Raw genomic sequence first — 20986 nt, 5'->3', positions numbered from 1 at the left:
CGTAGAAGCTAATCATTCTCGAGAAAACTAGCTAAATAGGAATGATGTAATATCATCATTCAATTAAATTCTGACTAAGTTCTAACAAATAAATAATGATAATTATATCATCAGAACTATCCATATAATTTATATTGATACGAATAATCGATTATATATGTATGTGGTGAAACAAATACTTTATTTTCAAATTGGTTTTTGCCTTATTGGGTGTTCCATCGACACACTTATCCGAAGACGTCTAAAAGATGTGATAGAAACTATGCATCATCACATAACGCTCGAGTAGCATCTCCATTATTCTCTCTCCCTCTCTCTCTCTCTCCATTATCTATATAAAATGAAAACAGAAAATGAACATTTTCAATTTTTCGAACATCAAGATCTATGATAGTTGCATCATCTTACTAGATGAATGCATCACTTGGGTTCGAATCCTGAAGAGAGTGAAATTTTTTTTCGAGTACATTAATTTTAACAGCAAATAGATTAACTATAATGATTCTCGCGTTCTCATAAAAAATGTAGTTCTCATTATAACAAATATAATTTACAAATTAAATTATTAAAGTAAATTTTGTTAGAAGTAAAAAAATTTGATACTACAACTACATCGATCATGTATATATTGTGTACTCCCTCTATATATTAACTTTTGTCCTTGTTCTCCAAAAATTGATACTACAACTACATTAGCTTTTGTCCTTGTTCTCCAATAAGTGTCTCAGTTAAAAAATTATCCATATTCTCCCCACTGTATTTATATTCAATACTTTTCTAATATTTGAAAGTAAATGATTGAGAAAGTATTATGATGAAAAATCTCGAAAAAGATAAGTAATTATTTATAAGCCATTTTCAAGAAAAAGTGTCCACTCGTCATCCACAAAAGGAAACCACATCCTCAACTACACATTACAATCACAAATGACCACTACCCAAACCGTAACAACAATTTATGGTCCAAAAAATTCTATCCCATTTTAGAAATAATCATATCGGGAATATTAAAATAAGATGGAATCCTTACCAAAAATATTTCGGGGAAATGTTTTATTTTTAATTTTTAAATAATAGGATAGAGCTAGTATTCTTAAAGAATTGATATTGGATTGATTACACAAAGAACTAATATTAATTAAAACCGATTTACAAAGTAGAGGATTTAAAATAAACACAAAAACTTGGGTACAATTGAGTGTACTATACAACCGGATTGACCCGCACCTAGAATCATGTTATTTATATGGTTTGGATCAAGATACGGATTCAGGTCAAGGTGCGAGTCAGGGTTTAAGTGCGGGTGCAAAACCCGATTGTACGGTACACACCTAGTTGTACCCAAGACCACCTCTTAAATAAATTGGCTCGACCACAAACCTTGTGACACGGTGGCGGGTCAAGGTCTGTTGGACGAGTCGAATATCTAGATTTAATATCCAATAACAATATTATAATTTTAAAGATATTATTTTGTTAGTTCAACATTAATAATTTGAACGTCAAAGGGTCTTTTCTTATACAACAATTTCATATATATATATATATATATATATATATATATATATATATATATATAGGGAGAGGTTCAAGAAAGAACCATAAATAAAAAAAGAACGGAGAACCATTTTCAGCCATTCGATCATCAAGATCTACGGTGGATGTATCATCTTGTTGGATGAATGCAGATCCTGGGTTCGAATCCTGAAGGGAGCAATTTTTTATATTTTTTTGAGTGCATTAATTTTAACAGTGAATGCATTAATTTTTACAGTGAATGCATTAGATTTGATGGTTCTCACGTTCTCACATATAATGTAGTTCTCTCTAGAACCACACCCTATATATATATATAGGTCGACATTGACGAGGTATGGCACCGTAACGGGTTTACATACGCTTGTAGTCGATACGTGATAAGAATTTAAAAGGATGAATAATTTAAAAAAGAAAGAAAAAGAAAGTTAGTGGCACCATGCAAAGGTGGTATACACATATTCAAATGATGCAAAGTTTCCTCACTTTTATCCTTGCTTTTTGTGTGTATATAATGGCACTCTCCCATTTTTGTGCATCCCATGCAAGAGTTCTAGAGTGAGAAGAAGAATATAAAGAGAGAGAGAGAGAGCAAAAAATGGGGTGTATTATGGGTGAATCTTTCAACAAAATGAAGCCATATTTGGCTATGATTTCACTTCAATTTGGGTATGCAGGAATGCATATTATTCTCTTGCTCTCTTTTAAGAAAGGTTTTAGTCATTGGGTTTTCGTTGTTTATCGCCATGCAGTTGCAACAATCTTTTTTGCTCCTTTTGCATACTATTTTGAGAAGTAAGATTTTCATGTTTTTTTTTATGAATTTGGAAGTAATCTATGATATGTTTTGATTTTATGTATAATTGCTTATATTCTTCTGTGCAGGAAAATAAGGCCAAACATGACGAAATCGATATTCTTCAAGATAATGGTGCTTGGTTTCTTGGAGTAATGCCCTTAAACATACTACTATAATTAATTTGACTTTTTTTTTCTTTTAAATGTCTCGTATCATTAAACTTTAAACATTCATGTTAATTGTTACACTACTCTCATTTCCTATAGTTTACTAATTTGGATCCATTTTTTCTTAATTTCTACTGCAAATTTGTAGTAATTCCGTAATTATATATCGCACGTGATTTCATATATATATACGAAATATTAAGCATAGAAAATATAATTATCTTCCTCTGAAAAAAATATAATTATCTTAATCTTTTTTAAGGATGTGATAAAATATACAAGTACAATAGATTATTTGATTTGACTTTCTTATCTTGTCATTTAATTATGAATGGTTGTCGGGCACAAATTACTTTTCTATCACCCAGTCATCTTTCCATAAATTTGATGCTGCGTTTTCACTGGAAATTATAAAGCATATTTATAACAAGTGCATACGTATACTATACAAATAAGTAATACATTACAAATTAATTAAATTTTTTAGTTCTTATTTTAATATTCTTATATATAATATCATATGCATGCTACGTAAACTCACAACTTCGTCAGAAACTTTTACATATCAGCAAAACATTAATTTAATACGATTTACTTTATTCAAAATATACAGGCATGCAATCTAGGAAAATTGCTCATGTAAATGTTGCGTTTATATATATAAGGTTGATGGATATTCGGTATATGGATTAATTTTCTGATTATATATTTTTTTAAAAAAATTATAGGCCAGTTTTGGACCAGAACTTGTACGGCGTCGGAATCCAGTATACGTCGGCGACGTTTGCGGCGGCGACCGTCAATATTCTCCCCGCCGTCACCTTCATTATGGCTGTTGTTTTCAGGTATATTCATTTAATACATATTCGCCTTTAGTTTCTTTTATTGCAGATATAATAAGCAACTAGAAAAAAGTTATGGCTCCAAGTAATGCATGCACGAGTCTCGGATATAGCACAATTTTCTTTCTCTCTCTAAATTTAAATCGGCGTGACATAAATAATTTCATAAATCACCATCTTTTCTACAAAAAAGCCTTTGCACGAGCGAATAATTTAAAAGTTGAAAAGTTATCGTAGAACTCCTACTTATCTCGTGATTTATTTGTTTAAAGAAGTTGGGCAAGATTTGACATTATACAATGAATTACTACTTCATAGTATTTTATTCAACAACTTTTGACATGATTAGCCGAGGCACCTGCAGTTCGGTATATATATGTCCACCAAAATAATCCTTAATTGCTATAAAATCATCAATTTTCCGCTAAAAAAATCATCAATTTTTATGTGATTATGATTTTAGACATATTTTATAAATTATTGTAACAATTAATAATATCATTTTTTTATTTGTAGAAAATAATACTCCATTTTCATGGTTTTTTATAAAATAATTATTTTTTGTGTAAAATAGGAGTACCATTTTTATTTTTATTTCGAATATTCTAAGGACTACGAAATGACTCGGACATGGTTTTTTCATGTCGGCAGGAAAATTTTGTTTGAATAACTAGATTATCGTGAAAAGAAATAATTAACTCCACATTAATTTTTCTAATTAGTAGAAATTTCTAAACATGCTTATTTTACTAGAAACTCGAAAAAAATGTTATCATTGATCTATAAAACTCGTCTAAAATAAGAAATAATGTTAATACTGATTTGATTTTTAGCAATAACTAATCCATTTTAGAACTTCCACTTCTCCAAAATTCATTCAATAAATTCAAAATTCCATATATATATATATTTATCAATTTTTCCTTTTGAAAAGAATAATTAAAGTATAAAATGTAAAATGGCACAGGTTGGAAAAGGTGAATCTGAAAAAAGTGCACAGTTTAGCAAAAGTGATCGGAACGACGGTGACGGTGGCCGGAGCAATGCTGATGACACTGTACAAAGGCCCCGCCGTCAACATCTTGTTCTTCTCTCACGGCAGCGGCCACCACGAAGGCGCCAGCGCCGCCGCAGATCAGAACTGGGTCACCGGCACAATCATGCTGCTCGGTTGCATCGTCGGCTGGGCTGCCTTCTTCATTTTGCAAGTAATATATATATATATATTCTTGATTTATATTTCCAATTAAAAAAAAAAGAATTTCAATTAAAATCTTGGTGAATTGGACAGAATAATACATTGAAGGATTACCCAGCGGAGCTGTCGTTGACGGCGTTGATTTGTTTGATGGGAACGGTGGAAGGCGGCATCGTGGCGGCGATAATGGAGCGGCGGCCGAGCGCGTGGGCTATCGGTTTTGATGCTAGGCTGCTCGCGGCTACATATTCCGTGAGTTTAATTACCATCTCACGCCATGGGTTGGGTCGGGTCGGGTCGGGTCGGGTCAATAAAATTTTGGACTGCTTACATAATGGGCTAAGGGCGATTGAAGTTTAACGATAAAAAAAAATAAAAATAGAAGATGTATTCCCATTTTTGTAAGCAGTCCGAAATTTTGTTGGCCTAACAATTTTGATTATACTAATTAATTCATATATAGAAATTAATATAATCGAATTTTCAGGGACTTGTATGCTCAGGAATAGCATATTACTTGCAAAGTGTGGTGAACAAAGCACGAGGTCCAGTGTTTGTGACTTCATTTAGCCCTCTCAGCATGATCATCACTGCTGTTTTGGGAGCCATAATTCTGGCTGAGACGCTCCATCTCGGAAGGTATATAATATATATATATAGAGTGTGATTTTAGTGAAATTTTCATTTTTATAAGAATTGAGAATAATAAATAAATTAATATAATTTACGAGACTATGAATAGTCGTATCGAGTTAATATAATTAATAAAGGATTTTGAATATTGGCAGTGTGATTGGAGCGGTGATCATAGTAAGTGGGCTATACTGCGTGGTGTGGGGCAAAAGCAAAGAGGATTCGGCAAAGGCAAAGGCCAAATCCCAAGAATTACCAGTGCTGGCCGACACCATTGCTTCAGACAACATCAATGTCAAATCCATAAATAATCATCAGAAAATCAATACCTTGCATGAAGGGCCTTGATCCACAATGTTTAATCTATGATTACTGCTGAATTAAATGTTCAATCACTCATGTGTAAGATGTGGTTGACTCGATTTCAATTGTTTCAGTCTGATGTTTTCAATGCTACTTTTACCTAATGTATTTTGATTTTCATGTCAAAATTCCAAGTTTTGCCCTTCATTTATGTTTTACTATTTTGCCATTTTCTTGCAACATTTTACAAATAAATTTGACCGGTTCTAAAAATTTCAAATAAAAAATAAGAAATTATAAGATATTGGCACACACACACACACTAAAAAATATACTACTATATTTTCCAGAGGTGTGATCTATTGGTAAAGCGTGTATTTTTGTGATTAAACATTTATGAAGCATTTGATAGGGTAGATAAGATTAGAAGATGATTAAGTAACCAATCCAGTATTTATAATAAATAATCCTTTAATTGCATGACTAGAGCGCAAGTTAAGTTTTTTTTTTTTTATCAGAAAAGAGAATTCATTCAAAGAACAAAAGAAAATAAGGCACCTGAAGTGCCGGAAGGATTAAAGTACATCGACGAACAACCTACTCGACATCTATCATGAATCGAATCATACAAATCAAATATTTAATTAAATAAATTATTTTATTAATTAAATAATTTAAATTATTTTATTTTATTAATTATATTATATAACTCATTATTGAAAAAAAATAAAATAAAGGATTTATAATGTGAACTCACCCATATAAAGAGACAAATAGTACAGTATATCTTAAGAAAATTATAGTATAAAAAAATAAAAATATAAAGAATTGTAGGGTATGAAGGTGGAAACGGGCCAAGCCCATCAAAACTTGGATTCACAAACTTTATGAAACCCCAAAATCACAGTTCCCTGACGTTGGGCTAATAATGATCAACTGAATTACCAACCAGCTGCACGAATCGCAAAAAGGCACGATCTTTATATAAAATTCTCAATGATTCGCTCCTATTTCTGCTGCGTGCTGTAGAAGATCTTCTTCTCTGCTCTCTCGCTCATCTGGGCTGCGGTTCCTGCTCCAGATTGAGTGAGAGAAAAACATAAAAAGTAGGAATCTTGGCGATGTGGGTATTCGGGTACGGGTCGCTGATATGGAAAGCGGGCTTCCCTTACGATGAGCGGGTCGTGGGTTTCATCAAGGATTACCGCCGTGTCTTCTACCAAGGTTTAATTTCTTCTACTGTAATAAATCTGATGTGGTGTGGAGCTAGATGTTCTTCATCATTAATTTCTTAAATTTCATGCTATTTTTATCAAATTTTCAATGTTTTATGAATGCAGACAGTGAAAAACTGTTCATATTCTACCTCTTTTATTTTCTCTGCCTAAACTCGTTGCCTGATTTTGATATATGTAAGCTGAGTTTAAGCACATAGATGACACTGTTGACTGTATTTTTCAATATTTGCCTACAAATTTTGTGACATATATATAGGGGTTGTTATCTTGAAAACTACATTTGTAAGAACGTGACAACATTTAACTGAAAGTAATGTATTTGTTGTGAAATTAACTTCACTGAAAAAAAAATGGAATTTTGCCCCTTATGGGAACTCAGATGGCGCATTCATTCATCAAGGAGATGTGTTCACCATAGATCTTGACAATCGAATGACTGAAAATGGTTCTCCATTCTCACAATAATTAAAGGTTGTCATTTGAACCTTTTCCTATTGAGAATCCTTAATCATTTGAGAACGAACAACTATTTTCAGTCCTTCAATTCTACAGAAAATGCATCTCCTTGATGGATGAATGCAGCGCTTGAGTTCGAATTCCATAAGGGGTGAAATTTTCCTTTTTTTTTCTGAGTGCAGTAAGTTTCACAACGAATGCAGTAAATATAGTTCTCACAATAACCAACTCCCTATTTATATGCGTGTGTGTGTGTGTGGAGTTTTGGGTTGGGAAAAGCGTAAGTGATGGTTATGAGCTATAATCTACAAGCCTAGTGGAATGGTAACTCTTTGTTAAAGCATTCATTTATGCTGTTTTTAACATCTAATCCCCTAAAATCCATGATTTCAAGAACTGCAATACTGATGTGTGCTTGGCTTTTACATTTTGTTACCCCTAAGATCCATGATTCAAGAACTGCAATACTAATTTATGATTGGTTTTTCACATTTTGCAGGAAGCACGGATCATAGAGGAACACCGGAGTTCCCTGGAAGAACAGTCACGTTGGAACCTGCAAAGGGCGAAGTCTGCGTAAGCTTCTCTTCTTTTCTCTCTCTTTTTTTTCATCATTTCTAATGAGTTTGAGCCTGTGCTTCAGCAATTTGTTGTTCAGTATATCGGAGCGTGTAGTTTCAATGCCAGTTTTTGTAGTATGTATTGTGTGTGTTTATGATATCTTGACTCTTGTATAGGAGTGAAATGATTAATAGATCACATTTTCCTATCTATTAATGAAGTATTGTTTATTTCCTAAACAAACATTTAGTTATTGTAATAGATACTTTGATTCATTTTCGCCTGCATTCGTGAAATGATGAAAACAAAAGAGAATCTTCCTTATCTAGGCCTTGACATGTGAGTGTACGGATGAATCTGATTTGGATCACAATTTCTTGAGATGGTTTTACCAACCATTATCATCTCGTCATCTAGTATAGTTGAGACCTTTCGTTCATTGTATAATGCAGGTAACAATCTTGAAGCTGATCTCAGTTTCTGCATTTAACATCACCGTTCATCATCTTGATTAATTTTTGTGGTGATTGCACCATTTTAATGAATCCAATCCATCCCATTTCTGAATTCATCTCTTTCTTACTTCATCTCGTGCAAAGTTTCATCAAATTCTTTCGCGATTATATGAATTTTTGACTAGTCTACAACATGCACTACAGTGGGGTGCTGCGTACAAGATAGTCAACAAGGAAGATCAACTAACTGCATTGGAGGTTTGGAGCTTGAAATCCATCAAGATTCAAGATCCCTTTTTTTCTTTTAATGATCAATCATTTTATTTTCTTCTTCATGTCCTTAACTTAGTACCATTTGTTGTCTGTAGCATCTTGAGGTGAGAGAGAAGCAGTACGACATGAAAGCTTATGTTGATTTCTTCACAGTGAGATCACTTCTTTACTTCAAAACTAGTCATTGAGGTTTCATTTAATGTATATCAGAGTTCGTTGTTTGATTTGCAGGACGCTGCTTCTTCCACCCCTTTCGTCTCCAATGTTATGGTGTAAGTTGCAGAGGTTACTGAGATCTACTACAGCTAACTGTGTCTTTCTGAAAAACTCTCACATTTTTCTGATTGTTCAGATACATAGCATCTGCAGACAAGAAGCTCAACCAGAACTATCTGGGACCTGCCTCGCTCGAAGAAATTGCCATGTACGCATTGTTCTTGATTAGTTAAGACAGCAATTAGCGTCTCTTACCGCAAGTTTGTGTCTTGAGAGAATCTTGTGTAAGACTGTCTAACGGGTCAAGACCTAGATCCAGATATCCTCTTGACCCGTCATACCATTTAGCAGGATTTGATTTAGATGTTGGGATTGTATGCCTCGATATTTTCGATCTCAGTTTCTTCATTCTTGATTCTGCAGTCAAATAGTTAGGGCAAAAGGCCCTTCAGGACCAAACAGAGAGTACCTCTTCAAGCTGGAAAGTGCCCTTATCCAAATAGGTAAGATGGGCTGTATATTTTCCTTTAATTTCATCTAATCTAATGAGTGTAGTTTCATGATTTTTGTCGTTTTTTTGCGCTTTTTAACTGCAGGATGTGAAGACAAGCATGTTAGAGACCTTGCTGATGAAGTGAGGCGCATACTCTCATTACAAGGGGAATTGATCGATTGATGATATTAAACTTAGGAATCTGTCTTATAAGCCCTTGAATTAAAACTTTATGTATTGAGATGATCATGATTGCTAATTGCTAATTGCTAATATTGAGATGAAGACATTCATAAATGAGTTTCAATAGATATGGAAAGGTTTAACAAGGCTTTGATGGCCAAATGGATATGGCGTTTCCTCACTGAGAAAGACTCTTTATGGGCTCGAGTGGTTAGGGCATGTAAGGGAGAAATGAATTGGGATGAAGGAGGCTTTAGGATCGATGGGCATCGGGATATGAGGGCGGGTTGGTGGAAAAAGGTTCTGAGGTTAAGCTGGGGGGTAAAAGGGAGCTGGTTTAGGGAGAACATGGAGGTGCAAGTTGGGGGGAGATTCTATTTATTTTTGGCATCATTGCTGGATTGGGGATAAGAGATTGAGAGACCGATATCCAAGATTGTTTGGCCTTAGCATTAATCAGGGAGGGTCAATTAGGAGCATGGGGAATTGGAATGAAGGAAGTTGGATTTGGTCCCTATGTTGCTTGATAGAGAGAATGATCAGGTGGCTGATCTCTTGTCATTAATCAACAGCTCCATAGTAAATGAAGGAAAACCCGACGGCTGGAAATGGAAAGCAACTCCAAATGGAATCTTTATGAGCAAAGGACTAGATTTTAAGAGAATCTGGAAAGCCCCGACAGCGCACAAAGCAAAAACTACAGCGTGGAGGATCATGAACGGGAAAATGGCGACTGTCGACAATTTGCTGAAAAGGAAGGTGCCTTTTCCGAACTCAGAACATATTTGCGCTTTATGTCAAGTGCCACCTGAAAACACCAATCATTTATTCTTTTCCTGCCAAAAATCTGCAGAAATCTGGTACGAATTACTCTCTTGGTTTGGAAAGCAGTCGGTCCTTCAATCAAATGCGATTGATCAGTATTTGGCCTTCACAAATATTGGTCACAAAAAGGATGCTCATTTTCTGGTTGGAGTGTGGATCTGTACAGTCTGGAGTATTTGGAAAGAAAGGAATGAACTCCGTTTCAACAATGGAAAGTGGGATAAAGGAAAAATGGTGGCAGACATTAAATCGAGACTATGGAGCTGGAAGCAGGCATACAATATGAACACAGCACCTGATGATTTTAGATCCTGGTTCATCGCTGTAAGACTTGAGAATTCAGCTTCAAACTCTGATACAGGAATGTTACCCTCTCATGTTTCTTAGCAGTGGCTTTCTTTGTTTTTCTTGTTGGACTTTGTTTTTGGTTTGGTACTTCTGTACCATTGCCTTATTTATAATATCAATTCATTAAAAAAAAAAAAAAAAAAACCTTGGTTCTTTCATAACCATTTTCAGACAGCATAATCATGGCGATTGAGTCCGAAATTTCATCAAATTATTCACACTTTATGTACATTTGACAATGAACAAGTAGATTTTTACAAAAGCGAAACAGGAAGAAATCAAACAATAAGAACATACATAGAAGAGTAATCCAATCCTTGCAGCCATTTTTACACATGTACATTCGAAGAAAGTAAAATAATTACAGTTGGTATTCAAAGAAGACAAATCCAGTTCTTATAGGATCTGCAGAGCTGCTTTGCTCGAGTGGTGAACCCCGAGTGTAGCGAGTCTCAGAATAGCACGACCTTGGTATAAACTGCAAAATGGAGTTTCAACCAATAAGATTAACTTACTCTCTGTACATCTCAACCAAAAAGACGAATAAGATCATGAACCTCAGCCCAAAAGGGATCAAAATATCTATCAGAACTAAAATCACATCCACAAAATAAAGAAAGAAAAACTAAACTGCTGTTTACTAACCTAATGGAGAATCGTCATTGAAAATGATCACGATTTTACTTTAGAAATTGAAAAAGAGAAATTTGGGAGAATCTGCTCCGTCATTCTATTTATGACTGTGCTGTTTCCAGTTATATCAGCCTTATGCAAGCTTTGGGACGTTAGCATTTATGTACAAACTATTCAGTTTGAGGCTGGCCAAATTGAAGCTAGGTGAGTTAGAACAATCTGGACTACACATAAGCCTAAGTCTGAGCTAGACATTAGTGCAAGTAGAATTATACCAGGCTGAGTACTACCAAGTTGGATGTTCCAGAGATGCAGCACTTTCCGAGGGTAAATACAAATCACAGTGAATTTAACTGAGCAAAATTGCTCTTAGAATTCAGAACTTACCTCGCTAGGGTAAGACCCCACATGGCTAGGGTGTAAAATAACTTCCCAGCATGCCAAATGTCTATCATTTTCTCTAATTTATTCATGCCTTTCAGCGCTTTCATTAAGGCTGCAAGATATAAAATATATATGAGATAGGCACCAAATATGGCATATGCTCGTCTGAGGGGGTGGGGGTGGCGAGGAGCATCAAATTGCTCTCAGAATCAGGAAGATGATCCTACCTTGCTGTAGCTCCAAAGGAGTCAAATTCTGCATTGCCAGAGAAATAGCATTAGTTGTGAGGCTAAACAATGTGTAGTCTCATAAAAAGATAAACAATGGAAAAGCAGATCAATGTCAGGTTACAAACCATGGATTTTGGGTTTGCCAAGATGCATCTAGCCATAAAGGTAGCCACTCCATCCACCACATGCTCCTCAGTTACAATTACATAATTTTCATTGTCGATTCCACTCTTCTCTTCAGTATTTTTAGGGACCATATCATCTGTGACCCACACCCACCAACTTGGTTCTTCGTGATCCATGTTGATCAAGACTTCTGCTCTCTCCAGATCTGCGCCTGATTACATTTCCAAATGGAAAAAAGAAGAATCAACTTAAACATGCACTCTGACAGAGCAAAACTAGCATCTCCATCTCATATTACTAAAGATTTTAGTAAGATATATCATATATGCCATTGATATCAACACAAATAAAAAATTAACAGCAGCTGCAGAGATATAGAATCAAGAAACATGTCATGTTGAACCAGAAACAACACAAGAACAATTATTTGGCACACAATCTATAAAACTTCGAATAGATATATACTAGTATTAGTTACATCAGCTATCCATTATATTGCCAGGAATCGAACTTGCTTCAGCACCTCAAGTTAAACATAAATCCTTAGTTCGCGGGCGCACACACACGCATACACACATAAGAATTAAGAAAATAGGCAAAACCTGATGGCTCATGAAACGGAAATGTGCAGGTAGAGTTTTGACGGAGGAATTCAAGCTCATTCAAGAAGCTCTCCGACTTAACAGCACCGAGAATCCGATCATTGAGCTGCAATTCATTAGAATTTCACATAAACTCGCCACTAAATTTTCCCCAATTCAAACTATTTATAAAAAAATTAGGGTTACATACATCGGACGGGCAACTATGCATCAAGGTAGGTGAACTCGATATCTCCTGTAGAAGATTGAGATTTTTCTCAAGCAATAGACGAAGCCGTTCGTTCTCTGCTCGTAGACATTCGATATCCAAATCTGCTCTTTCTATTGATTCTTGCGGCGGTGGCTTCGGACCGTCGTGGTGGAGGTGGTGGTGGCAGCTCTCGACGGCGGTCCACGCCACGTCAGCCACCTCAATCACCGTCTTGGCCACCTCCATTGAGCCGACCATATCTCTTCAAGCTCTGATTTTCTCGACCTAAAAAATTAGGGTTTCTAACGATTGGGGATTATCTTGAAATTGTAGGATTTAGCGTACGGAATTCGTTTGTTTGGCTGGAAAAATTGGTAGTAATGATTAATGAATAGTATGATGGTTGCTTCAGATCTAGATTTTGCAATGAAGTACTAATAGTATGGGGAAATTCCACAAAACCCCCTCCCACATGTTTTGCCATATTACTGAAAAGGCTACATATGTTTAACAATACTAATACTAATACTATCGTTATTTATTCATTTATGACTGCTAATTAGTAATTAGGGAGGTTAATCGAGCGCACTCGTTCCATTTCGAATTAGTTGGACCAATCAAACTGATTTTTTTTCGATTTTTACAAATTTTTCGACGCTAATATTTAATTTTGGATTTTCTAGCTAGCTTTGCAAAACATATATAGAAAATGTTTAATATATAAATATTCTTGATAATTCTATTCTTGTAACCCTCGAAATAAGCCGTGTTTTCTTTCTTGCTTGCTAACTTTTTTAGTTTAATTAATTATTCATAATCAAGATAAAGAATCAATGTGTATATCATCTAATTTGACTAATATTTGTAATTAACTACATTCTTATTATTACAAAGGAGTCTAATTTTGAAAGTTTTCTTACTAAATATTGAAATATGAGATTTTAGTTGATACGTTCCTAAATCAATATTTACATTAAAATTGGCTGAAAGCTCATGCATTATTTGACAAATACACAATAGACAACCCTATACAACTTACCGACATAGGAAAGCATTTATATCATGTAAAATGTGTTGATTTAGTGATATTGTCGTTAATGTATGAAGTCAAAAAATTTACACTTAAATTCACCGTCACGTGATTTTTAAAATTATTTATATTAATAAAATTAGAGCTGGTAACATTTTCAATTATCAACCTACTCACTCAACCAAAATTGTATCACTATAATTGTTTGAGTTTTTATATCCATATATCATTTAAAAAATGACACCATTTTGTGCCCCATCAATTGATTCGAATCGCGTTAAAGATCAATTTATCCAATGCGAACTTAATTTTTTTTTAAATGATACTCTCTCCGTCCCGTTATTAATGACACGTTTCTTTTCGGCACGGAGATTAAGGAGAAGAAAATTAGGGAATAAAGGTGTATGATCCACATGATTAGAATTGTGTTTAGGGATTGTTTATTATTTCTAATTTATCAATATATAAAAATATTTATTTCTTGATTCATTAAATAAATTTAAAATCTGTAATTAATTAATCATTTCTTACCATTAACACTAATTTCACAAAAAAAAGTTTTTAAAGAAAAATAGGCAGAAAGATTGCATTTTTTTTTTTCTTAATTTTGTTAACTTCATCAGCAAAAACAGCTGCTGTCAAAATTCACGAAATCAACAAAAATCGAGATGAAAGTTTTGGGAATTAGGAAGAACATGAACTGGGGTGAAAAATAAAAAACTCATGAACCGGGTGAAATTCACGAAATCAACACAAAACAGAATCAAAATACCATAACAAAATTCACTAAGCAGCAATAAAGATCCTAAAAATCAACAAATATTCACAATTCATGAAATTCACGAAATCAACAAAAATCAAGAATAAGATTCCAGAAATTGTATGAAATCAAAAATAAGATTCCACAAAAATCATGAAATCAACAAAATCAAGAATAAGAATGAGATTCAAAACAAGAACAAAATCAACAAAAATCAACGATTGAGCCGCTCAGATCTGGCGCCGCACTAGTGCTAGGGTTTCACTCGGAGGCGGCGGCGAATGGAGCAGGCGCAGAGGTGTGGAGGCGCGACGATGGAGCCGCTCAGATCTGGCGCCGCACTGGTGCTAGGGTTTCACTCTGTGGCGAAGGAGGCGGCGGCGGCGGCACACTCAGTCCACCGCCGGGCCGTTGATATGGTTTCCTCAGAGGGGGTGGAGGCGCGACGATGGAGCCGCTCAGATCTAGCGCCAACCGGTGCTAGGGTTTCACTCGGAGGCGACGGCGGATGGAGCAGGCACAGAGGTGGAGGCGGTGGAGGGTGGCGACGGCGCTAGGCAGTGGAGGCGACGCTAGGGTTTAGAAGATGGTGGTAGATTGTTGAAGAAGAGGGTAGAGAAGGCAGGAGAAGACGGCGAGTGGACGCGGAGTCGCCGCGCCGTTGCCGTGGAGGAGCAGGAGAGACGGAGTCGCCGAGGAGAGGCGGCAAGTGAGAGTAATCGGGGGAGAGAGGGAGAGAGAGTTAAGAGTGAGAGTGTTTTTTTATTTTTTTTTAAAGTTGTTTAATTAGGCTTTTAATTAGGATTTTAATTAACATTAATCACTCCCTTATTTTTTTCAAAATAAGAAACGTGTCATCAATAGCGGGACACCCCAAAAAGAAAAATATATATTATAATTCAAAATATTTTGGAGACCAAAAAAGGAATAATTCTAAGTTTAAAAAGATTTCATTTTGTGTCATATCATTTAAAAGAATAAAATATAAATTACACGGTGACATGCTGCAAATCACATCATGATTTTGGAGACCAAAAAAGGAATAATTCTAAGTTTTAAAAAATATATATTATAATTCAAAATATTTTGATAAAGCTAGTATAAGTTAGAGTTTAATATTATATTTACCTTTTGAAATTATTTGTATTAATAAAATTAGAGCTCATGACATAACATTTTCAATTACACACCAACTCACTCGAACCAAAATTGCATTACGTACATCACACTCTTATAATTCTGTTGGTTTAAAAGTGGGAGATGATAAAAGAAAGAATTAAAATAGGCAAATGCCAAGTAGTTACAAATCAATTCTTCTACATACATAGTTTCAGCAGCAGGGCTACACCAAAATGAACTAAACAGGCATAATTTTTTATGAAAATAAGGAATGATAGCCGAAGCTGCCTCTAAGATTTTCTCAACATCTAAAAATTGTCTAAAAATACCATGAGACCATAAACAAAACCAACCAAAAACAAGGTCCCTTCCCATGAGGAGAGCAGGTTTATAAGTGCGTCGAGAGCACGAGCTTGACAATGAGACCTAGCACGAGCATCACGGGAAAGGCTGTTACCTGATCCATCAACGAGCGAGCACTTGAGGTCCCGGAGGTACTCCCGGTCGGTCCACCGGCTGGCGGGAGTCCAAAAGCTACGCCTGTCGAGGGCACCACAGAGGACTTAGGGTTCGTTGATGGAATGCCGCCGGCCTCTGATGGCGATGGTGCTGGAGCAAAGTATGAATCCGGGAGCGATGTGGGGGGAGCGATGAGCGTAGGAAATTGTTGAGGCCCTACATTGGAATCAAGCAAAAAATAAGATGAAAAATGAGTGCAAGAGATACAGCATTTAAATATCTAGTGTTTTCTAAATGTTTTTTTTTGGATTAAAAAAACAAAACAAAACAAAACTTTTAAAGACCACGTTATATTTGAATCGAACCTAAAATCTCTAGCCTGAGACATCAACCACTAAGCCAACACACACACGCTTTTATGCGTTTTTTCACCCCACGAGTGTATCAAATCTTTAAAGTAGATCCGGCCTCATAGGGGTGCGTGAAAATCCGAGGAAATCGAAAACCAACACATTCCGGTTAAAACGGTTCGATTTATTCACTTTTCGGTTCAGTTTCTTAACATAAGTTTCACAAATTCAACTTTCAGTCGGTATGGTGTAATTTCAACCTAACGGCAATTGAAAAACCGATCAACTCCATTCGATTAGGGTTGGTCGGTTTCCCACGCAAATCGCTTAATTTGGTCTGGTAGCTTTTCCCACCAAAATTAACTGAATACTAAACCCTAGGCAGCTTGCAAGTAACAAAAATCATGAACCGACGATCAGACATGGTAATTGAACTTATGTAAAAACCCTCTAATCAAACTAATAGATACGTTGGAGAGAGAAGCTTAGGATCGACAAAGGTACCTGGGCATCGAGGTTGGAGATACGTTGACAGCCTGCATATAGAACAAAAAACGTTCAGGGTCAATTGTCATTCATAGGTCTTTTGGCTAGGATCCGAGGGTTGCCGAGTTAGTTACTCGGAATCAAGTGAAGAAAAACATACGTCGTAGCAATGGTTCCGTTCATAAAGCCGCTGTAGCTGCAAGAAGTGACATTGCATCCACCACTTGATGGTTGTGCGGTAATGTTTCCAATCATGAGATTACTGTATTTGCACTGCATGGTCGAGCAAGAGACAGCCAATGAAGCCGGTTGGCAGTATAAACTGCAGAAATGCCCGTTTGAGTTGTTAGATACTATCTTGGACAAATAGGTCAGATTAGGCAATCTTAGGATAAAATATAGTAGAAATGCTCACTCACTTGCGACTGCCCGGTCCACAGCTGCACTGCACGCAATGACCGGCCGTTATGGCATAACTCCCGTTTGGCACAACCAAGCCATAGTCTGAGGAGTAGTTTGGGAAGTTCGATGCACAAGCTGCAAAAAACGCATAATGTAGTCAATGACAGTTAAGTTGTAGAAAAAGCAACCGAACAAGAGAGAAAGTTAGTTACACGAGAGTAGCAGCGTGACAGCATCTAACAAGATTTATGGCTCTAGAGGCATAACAATGCAACGAGGGCGAGCACAACTGGTGAAAGCAAGGGTTAAAAGCAACATAAAAACCACCCTAACTCATCACCCTAAGTCATCAAATGATCACACTTTGTCACTACTATTCGTCGTCGTAAGATTCCACAAAAGAAAATAGAGAATATATCAAGATAAGCAGTAAAACAGGAACTGCATACTATCTTTAAGAAAACTGTTCTTTCACACAGTGCTAAAGCCTCCGTTCCCATCAAGCAATTGCGCAAGAAACTGGCAGGCTTTATACTGTAAATAGCAAACACACGACAGCTACAAAGAAACGTGCTAAACTTCAAATATACACAGATCAAATAGCATATAAACAGAATATGTTGATCCCAAGTCATGTATCCAGACAGAACAACTGCATATTATATATTGAAGAAGATTGTCTAGAAAAAATCGAGGAATGTTATATTCCCTCTGATCGAACCCTCCACACGAGATCCTCTTATCATCTATCATGTTTCAATCCCATATATCATGTTATATACTGTATAAGCAAGGATGCCATAAGTATAGTTGAAGCAAATCCTTACTTAATTATAGACTTGCTCACCCCACAATCCACATATCACTAATTTAAGCCTTCTATAATCATTGGTTCATCATTACATCAAACAGCTTAAAAAAAACCCCATAGATGAGTATAAATACATCATTACTAATTATCAAGAACATAAAAGATTACTGAAACAAGAAAAAAGTAATTAAGCATTGTCAAAGACAAAATTTAACCACAATAATCAAAGCGATAATTGTCAATTAATGCATTAACTTTCACCTACTTTGCAATTTTCACACGACCTTTGAAAAGTTGCGGGACATTTCTACATGTACAAAAGATGATTTACACTTCATTTTCATTTTGCAACAAATTGAAAGGAGGCTACACTATTGCTACGTTTCTAACATTAGTGTTAAAATTGCAAAATGGGCGAAAGCTCGTGAATTAATTGGCAATTAATTAATCCATAATGAAAACTAAAATGAAAAAAAGAGACTAACCAGAGAGCGGAATGGCAAGAATGTCAGCATCCTTGATCTCGGCGCTGGACAAGGCATTGACGTTCATGAGATCAGTGACGGTGGTGGCGTATCTGGCGGCGATCCCGGACAGCGTGTCGACATCCTTAACAACGTAGGACATGTAAACCGCGGGCAGATTGTTGTCGGAGTTGTTGAAGCAGGTGCAGGGGAGGGGGACAGAGAGAGGGGTGCCGACGGCAATGACGGAGGGGTCGGAGAGGTCGGCCTTGGGGTTGGCGTCGCGAATCTGGTCGGGGGAGACGATGCCGCCGTAGACAGCGGCGGAGATGGAGGCGAGGGTGTCGGCGGGGCGGGTCTTGTAGGTGACGGCGGACGACTTGCGGATGCCGTCGACGCAGGCGCAGGTGACGGGGATCTTGAGGAAGAGCTGGGAGGGGAGGATGTGGTTCTCCACGTCGGGAGGGGAGATGTCGATGGAGTTGGCGAGGAGGAGGGCGATGGGGTCCACCGAGAAGAGGGAGGCCACCTCCGAGACCTTCAGGTCCGTGTACAGTGTGTAGCCCACCAGGGCGGAGCAGGAGTCGGAGTTGGAGCAGGGCTCGATGGTGGATTTTGAGGAGCTGGGTGGGGCCAGGAGGAGGAGGAGGAGGAGGAGGGCGAGCGGCGGCGGCATTTGGGACTGTTGATTGTTGGAGAAGGTTAACGACAAAGGACTGTTGACTGTTGGGTGTGTGAGTGTGTGCTGAGTAAAGGAATTTCAAAGAGAGAAGGGAGTAGGGCATAAACCCAGAAGAGAGCAAGCGGAGGGGACAAAGGTGTTTTTTGAAACTGTGTGTGTGTGTGTGTGTGCGCGTGGGAGTTTTCAGGCTCTTCTCAATGTGTGTATGTGTGTGTGAGAGAGAGGGAATTGAGACAGTGGTCAGCTTCTCGATCTTCGTGTCCAAAACCAAGATCCTACGCACATTTTCATTTTTACAACTTTGCCCTCTTCTTCTCCTGTCTAGTATTTTCATTTACTACTTATTAAATTTATTAATTTCATTGATATCCTTTTAATATACTCCCTCCGTCCATAAAAAATAGTAACCTCAACAAAAAAATAGTATAGATTTTAATAAAAATAATTAGTATATTGTGGATGAAGAAACGATCTCATTTAAAAGATAATGTTATAATAATAATTAAATTATATGAGAAATTTCTAAAACTGAAAATGAATTAATTTTTGTAGATATTTTAAAATGATAAAAATAGATTATTTTTTATAGACGGAGAGAGTATCAATTGTATTTCAAAACAATGTAGATAGTTATGAAACTCAGATTTTCTGATCGATAATTTTTAATCACGTGATTTGGGTTGTTTGATTATATTTTCAATTTTATTAACGGACATGCAATAACAAAATAATATTTCCTCTATTTTATTTCAAATGTTCTGTTTTTTTTTAACGCAATTATTTAGGAAATTTAATTATATTATTAAGTGATGTGTGAACCACAAAAATTTATATTTTCAAAATAATTTTTTTTCAACAAAAAATAGAGCATTTAAAATAGGACAATAAATAACTGAAAATATGAACGAACTCATCAGTCAAGCTTGGGGAAAACCACGGCTTACCAAGCAGGATTTTTGGATGCGCCCAGAAATAAGCGCCGGTCATCGAGTAGAGCAACCATAGAGCCATTGAGCAGAGAATAGCCACGATCCTAGGCCCCAGCGCATCAGCGACCTGAAAAAGAACCGGGCCAAACTTCAAAATAGGAAAAACACTTGCGAGAAATGCCCTACAAGCATTAACCCACATAAGCCAAGTCCAAACCAAAACCAAGAAAAGCCTATCAAACTTGACGCACATAGCAATAAGTACAAATGTCACGAGAAACTGCCTCAACAATGGTAGGAATGGCATGGGGCCACCATCCTTCACTTGTTGCGAGGTTCTCCACGACGTCAGCAGCAGTATTGCCTTCTCTAAAGATATGGGAGGCTCTCAGCTCGATATCCTTAAGCAGATGCAACGTTCTACGCCAAGCAGCCATGGAACGTTCAGTGTTTTTCCTAGAGAAGGTGAACCACATAAGTTGAATCAACTTCAATCCAGAAATTATGTCAACCTCAATAATGAGCGATATCAATTGCAGTAATAACCGCCAAGAGCTCGGCCTCAAAAGCAAAGCCTTTGCCACCATTAACGTGAAAGCATCCCTGAACCCAACTGTGGCAGTCGTGGAAAACACCACCAGCATAAATTATCCTAATGATATAAGTCATATATATTGAAAAAATCGAGATAAATTATAATTTTAAGGGGCATTTGATTTGATAGATGAGACATAATTCTTCCATGAAAGAATTTCATACTTTTCATTTTTAGGACGATGACAAAAAAAATAAAATTATATACT

General features: G+C 36.5%; 5 protein-coding genes across 5 annotated transcripts; 3 read left to right on the top strand and 2 right to left on the bottom strand.

Annotated features, from left to right (window-relative positions):
* Window positions 1-1865: 1865 nt before the first annotated feature.
* On the top strand, window positions 1866-5666 carry LOC131024103 (WAT1-related protein At1g44800). The gene is made up of 7 exons (XM_057953651.1): window positions 1866-2331; window positions 2422-2484; window positions 3231-3347; window positions 4312-4552; window positions 4636-4794; window positions 5030-5181; window positions 5331-5666. The coding sequence occupies exons 1-7, from the start codon at window positions 2135-2137 to the stop codon at window positions 5521-5523; spliced, it is 1122 nt and encodes a 373-aa protein (XP_057809634.1). The 5' UTR covers window positions 1866-2134; the 3' UTR covers window positions 5524-5666.
* Window positions 5667-6345: 679 nt separating this feature from the next.
* LOC131024087 (gamma-glutamylcyclotransferase 2-3) lies at window positions 6346-9467 on the top strand. The gene is made up of 8 exons (XM_057953650.1): window positions 6346-6702; window positions 7672-7748; window positions 8393-8446; window positions 8557-8613; window positions 8693-8733; window positions 8814-8885; window positions 9101-9180; window positions 9274-9467. Exons 1-8 carry the CDS (start codon window positions 6600-6602, stop codon window positions 9351-9353), a joined length of 564 nt encoding a protein of 187 aa, XP_057809633.1. The 5' UTR covers window positions 6346-6599; the 3' UTR covers window positions 9354-9467.
* A 15-nt stretch (window positions 9468-9482) lies between these two features.
* LOC131007745 (uncharacterized) lies at window positions 9483-10565 on the top strand. Its single transcript, XM_057934651.1, has 2 exons — window positions 9483-9661; window positions 9926-10565. The coding sequence occupies exons 1-2, from the start codon at window positions 9483-9485 to the stop codon at window positions 10563-10565; spliced, it is 819 nt and encodes a 272-aa protein (XP_057790634.1).
* Window positions 10566-10715: 150 nt separating this feature from the next.
* On the bottom strand, window positions 10716-13203 carry LOC131024071 (uncharacterized). Its single transcript, XM_057953649.1, has 6 exons — window positions 12692-13203; window positions 12502-12607; window positions 11899-12110; window positions 11771-11798; window positions 11547-11655; window positions 10716-11004 (listed from the first exon to the last, which is right to left on the bottom strand). The coding sequence occupies exons 1-6, from the start codon at window positions 12947-12949 to the stop codon at window positions 10923-10925; spliced, it is 795 nt and encodes a 264-aa protein (XP_057809632.1). The 5' UTR covers window positions 12950-13203; the 3' UTR covers window positions 10716-10922.
* Window positions 13204-15742: 2539 nt separating this feature from the next.
* LOC131024055 (lysM domain-containing GPI-anchored protein 1-like) lies at window positions 15743-19538 on the bottom strand. Its single transcript, XM_057953648.1, has 5 exons — window positions 18594-19538; window positions 17315-17432; window positions 17056-17217; window positions 16914-16945; window positions 15743-16275 (listed from the first exon to the last, which is right to left on the bottom strand). Exons 1-5 carry the CDS (start codon window positions 19246-19248, stop codon window positions 15989-15991), a joined length of 1254 nt encoding a protein of 417 aa, XP_057809631.1. The 5' UTR covers window positions 19249-19538; the 3' UTR covers window positions 15743-15988.
* Window positions 19539-20986: the final 1448 nt, after the last annotated feature.

Source organism: Salvia miltiorrhiza, chromosome 1, assembly GCF_028751815.1.
Source record: "Salvia miltiorrhiza cultivar Shanhuang (shh) chromosome 1, IMPLAD_Smil_shh, whole genome shotgun sequence".
In the NCBI taxonomy this organism is placed as follows: domain Eukaryota; kingdom Viridiplantae; phylum Streptophyta; class Magnoliopsida; order Lamiales; family Lamiaceae; genus Salvia; species Salvia miltiorrhiza.
This window is presented reverse-complemented; position numbering and strand designations above follow the sequence as displayed.

Coding starts and splice junctions, on each gene's coding strand:
- LOC131024103 (XM_057953651.1), top strand. CDS start 2,135: ATGGGGTGTATTATGGGTGAATCTTTCAACAAAATGAAGCCATATTTG. Junction 4,553..4,635: donor CTGCCTTCTTCATTTTGCAA/GTAATATATATA, acceptor TGAATTGGACAG/AATAATACATTGAAGGATTA. Junction 5,182..5,330: donor GAGACGCTCCATCTCGGAAG/GTATATAATATA, acceptor GAATATTGGCAG/TGTGATTGGAGCGGTGATCA.
- LOC131024087 (XM_057953650.1), top strand. CDS start 6,600: ATGTGGGTATTCGGGTACGGGTCGCTGATATGGAAAGCGGGCTTCCCT. Junction 8,614..8,692: donor CTTATGTTGATTTCTTCACA/GTGAGATCACTT, acceptor TTTGATTTGCAG/GACGCTGCTTCTTCCACCCC. Junction 8,886..9,100: donor TCGCTCGAAGAAATTGCCAT/GTACGCATTGTT, acceptor TTGATTCTGCAG/TCAAATAGTTAGGGCAAAAG.
- LOC131007745 (XM_057934651.1), top strand. CDS start 9,483: ATGGAAAGGTTTAACAAGGCTTTGATGGCCAAATGGATATGGCGTTTC. Junction 9,662..9,925: donor TGGTGGAAAAAGGTTCTGAG/GTTAAGCTGGGG, acceptor ATTAATCAACAG/CTCCATAGTAAATGAAGGAA.
- LOC131024071 (XM_057953649.1), bottom strand. CDS start 12,949: ATGGTCGGCTCAATGGAGGTGGCCAAGACGGTGATTGAGGTGGCTGAC. Junction 12,608..12,691: donor TGCATAGTTGCCCGTCCGAT/GTATGTAACCCT, acceptor AATGAATTGCAG/CTCAATGATCGGATTCTCGG. Junction 12,111..12,501: donor TCCGTTTCATGAGCCATCAG/GTTTTGCCTATT, acceptor AAATGTAATCAG/GCGCAGATCTGGAGAGAGCA.
- LOC131024055 (XM_057953648.1), bottom strand. CDS start 19,248: ATGCCGCCGCCGCTCGCCCTCCTCCTCCTCCTCCTCCTCCTGGCCCCA. Junction 17,433..18,593: donor TCTTGCCATTCCGCTCTCTG/GTTAGTCTCTTT, acceptor CGTTTTTTGCAG/CTTGTGCATCGAACTTCCCA. Junction 17,218..17,314: donor TGTGGACCGGGCAGTCGCAA/GTGAGTGAGCAT, acceptor GCATTTCTGCAG/TTTATACTGCCAACCGGCTT.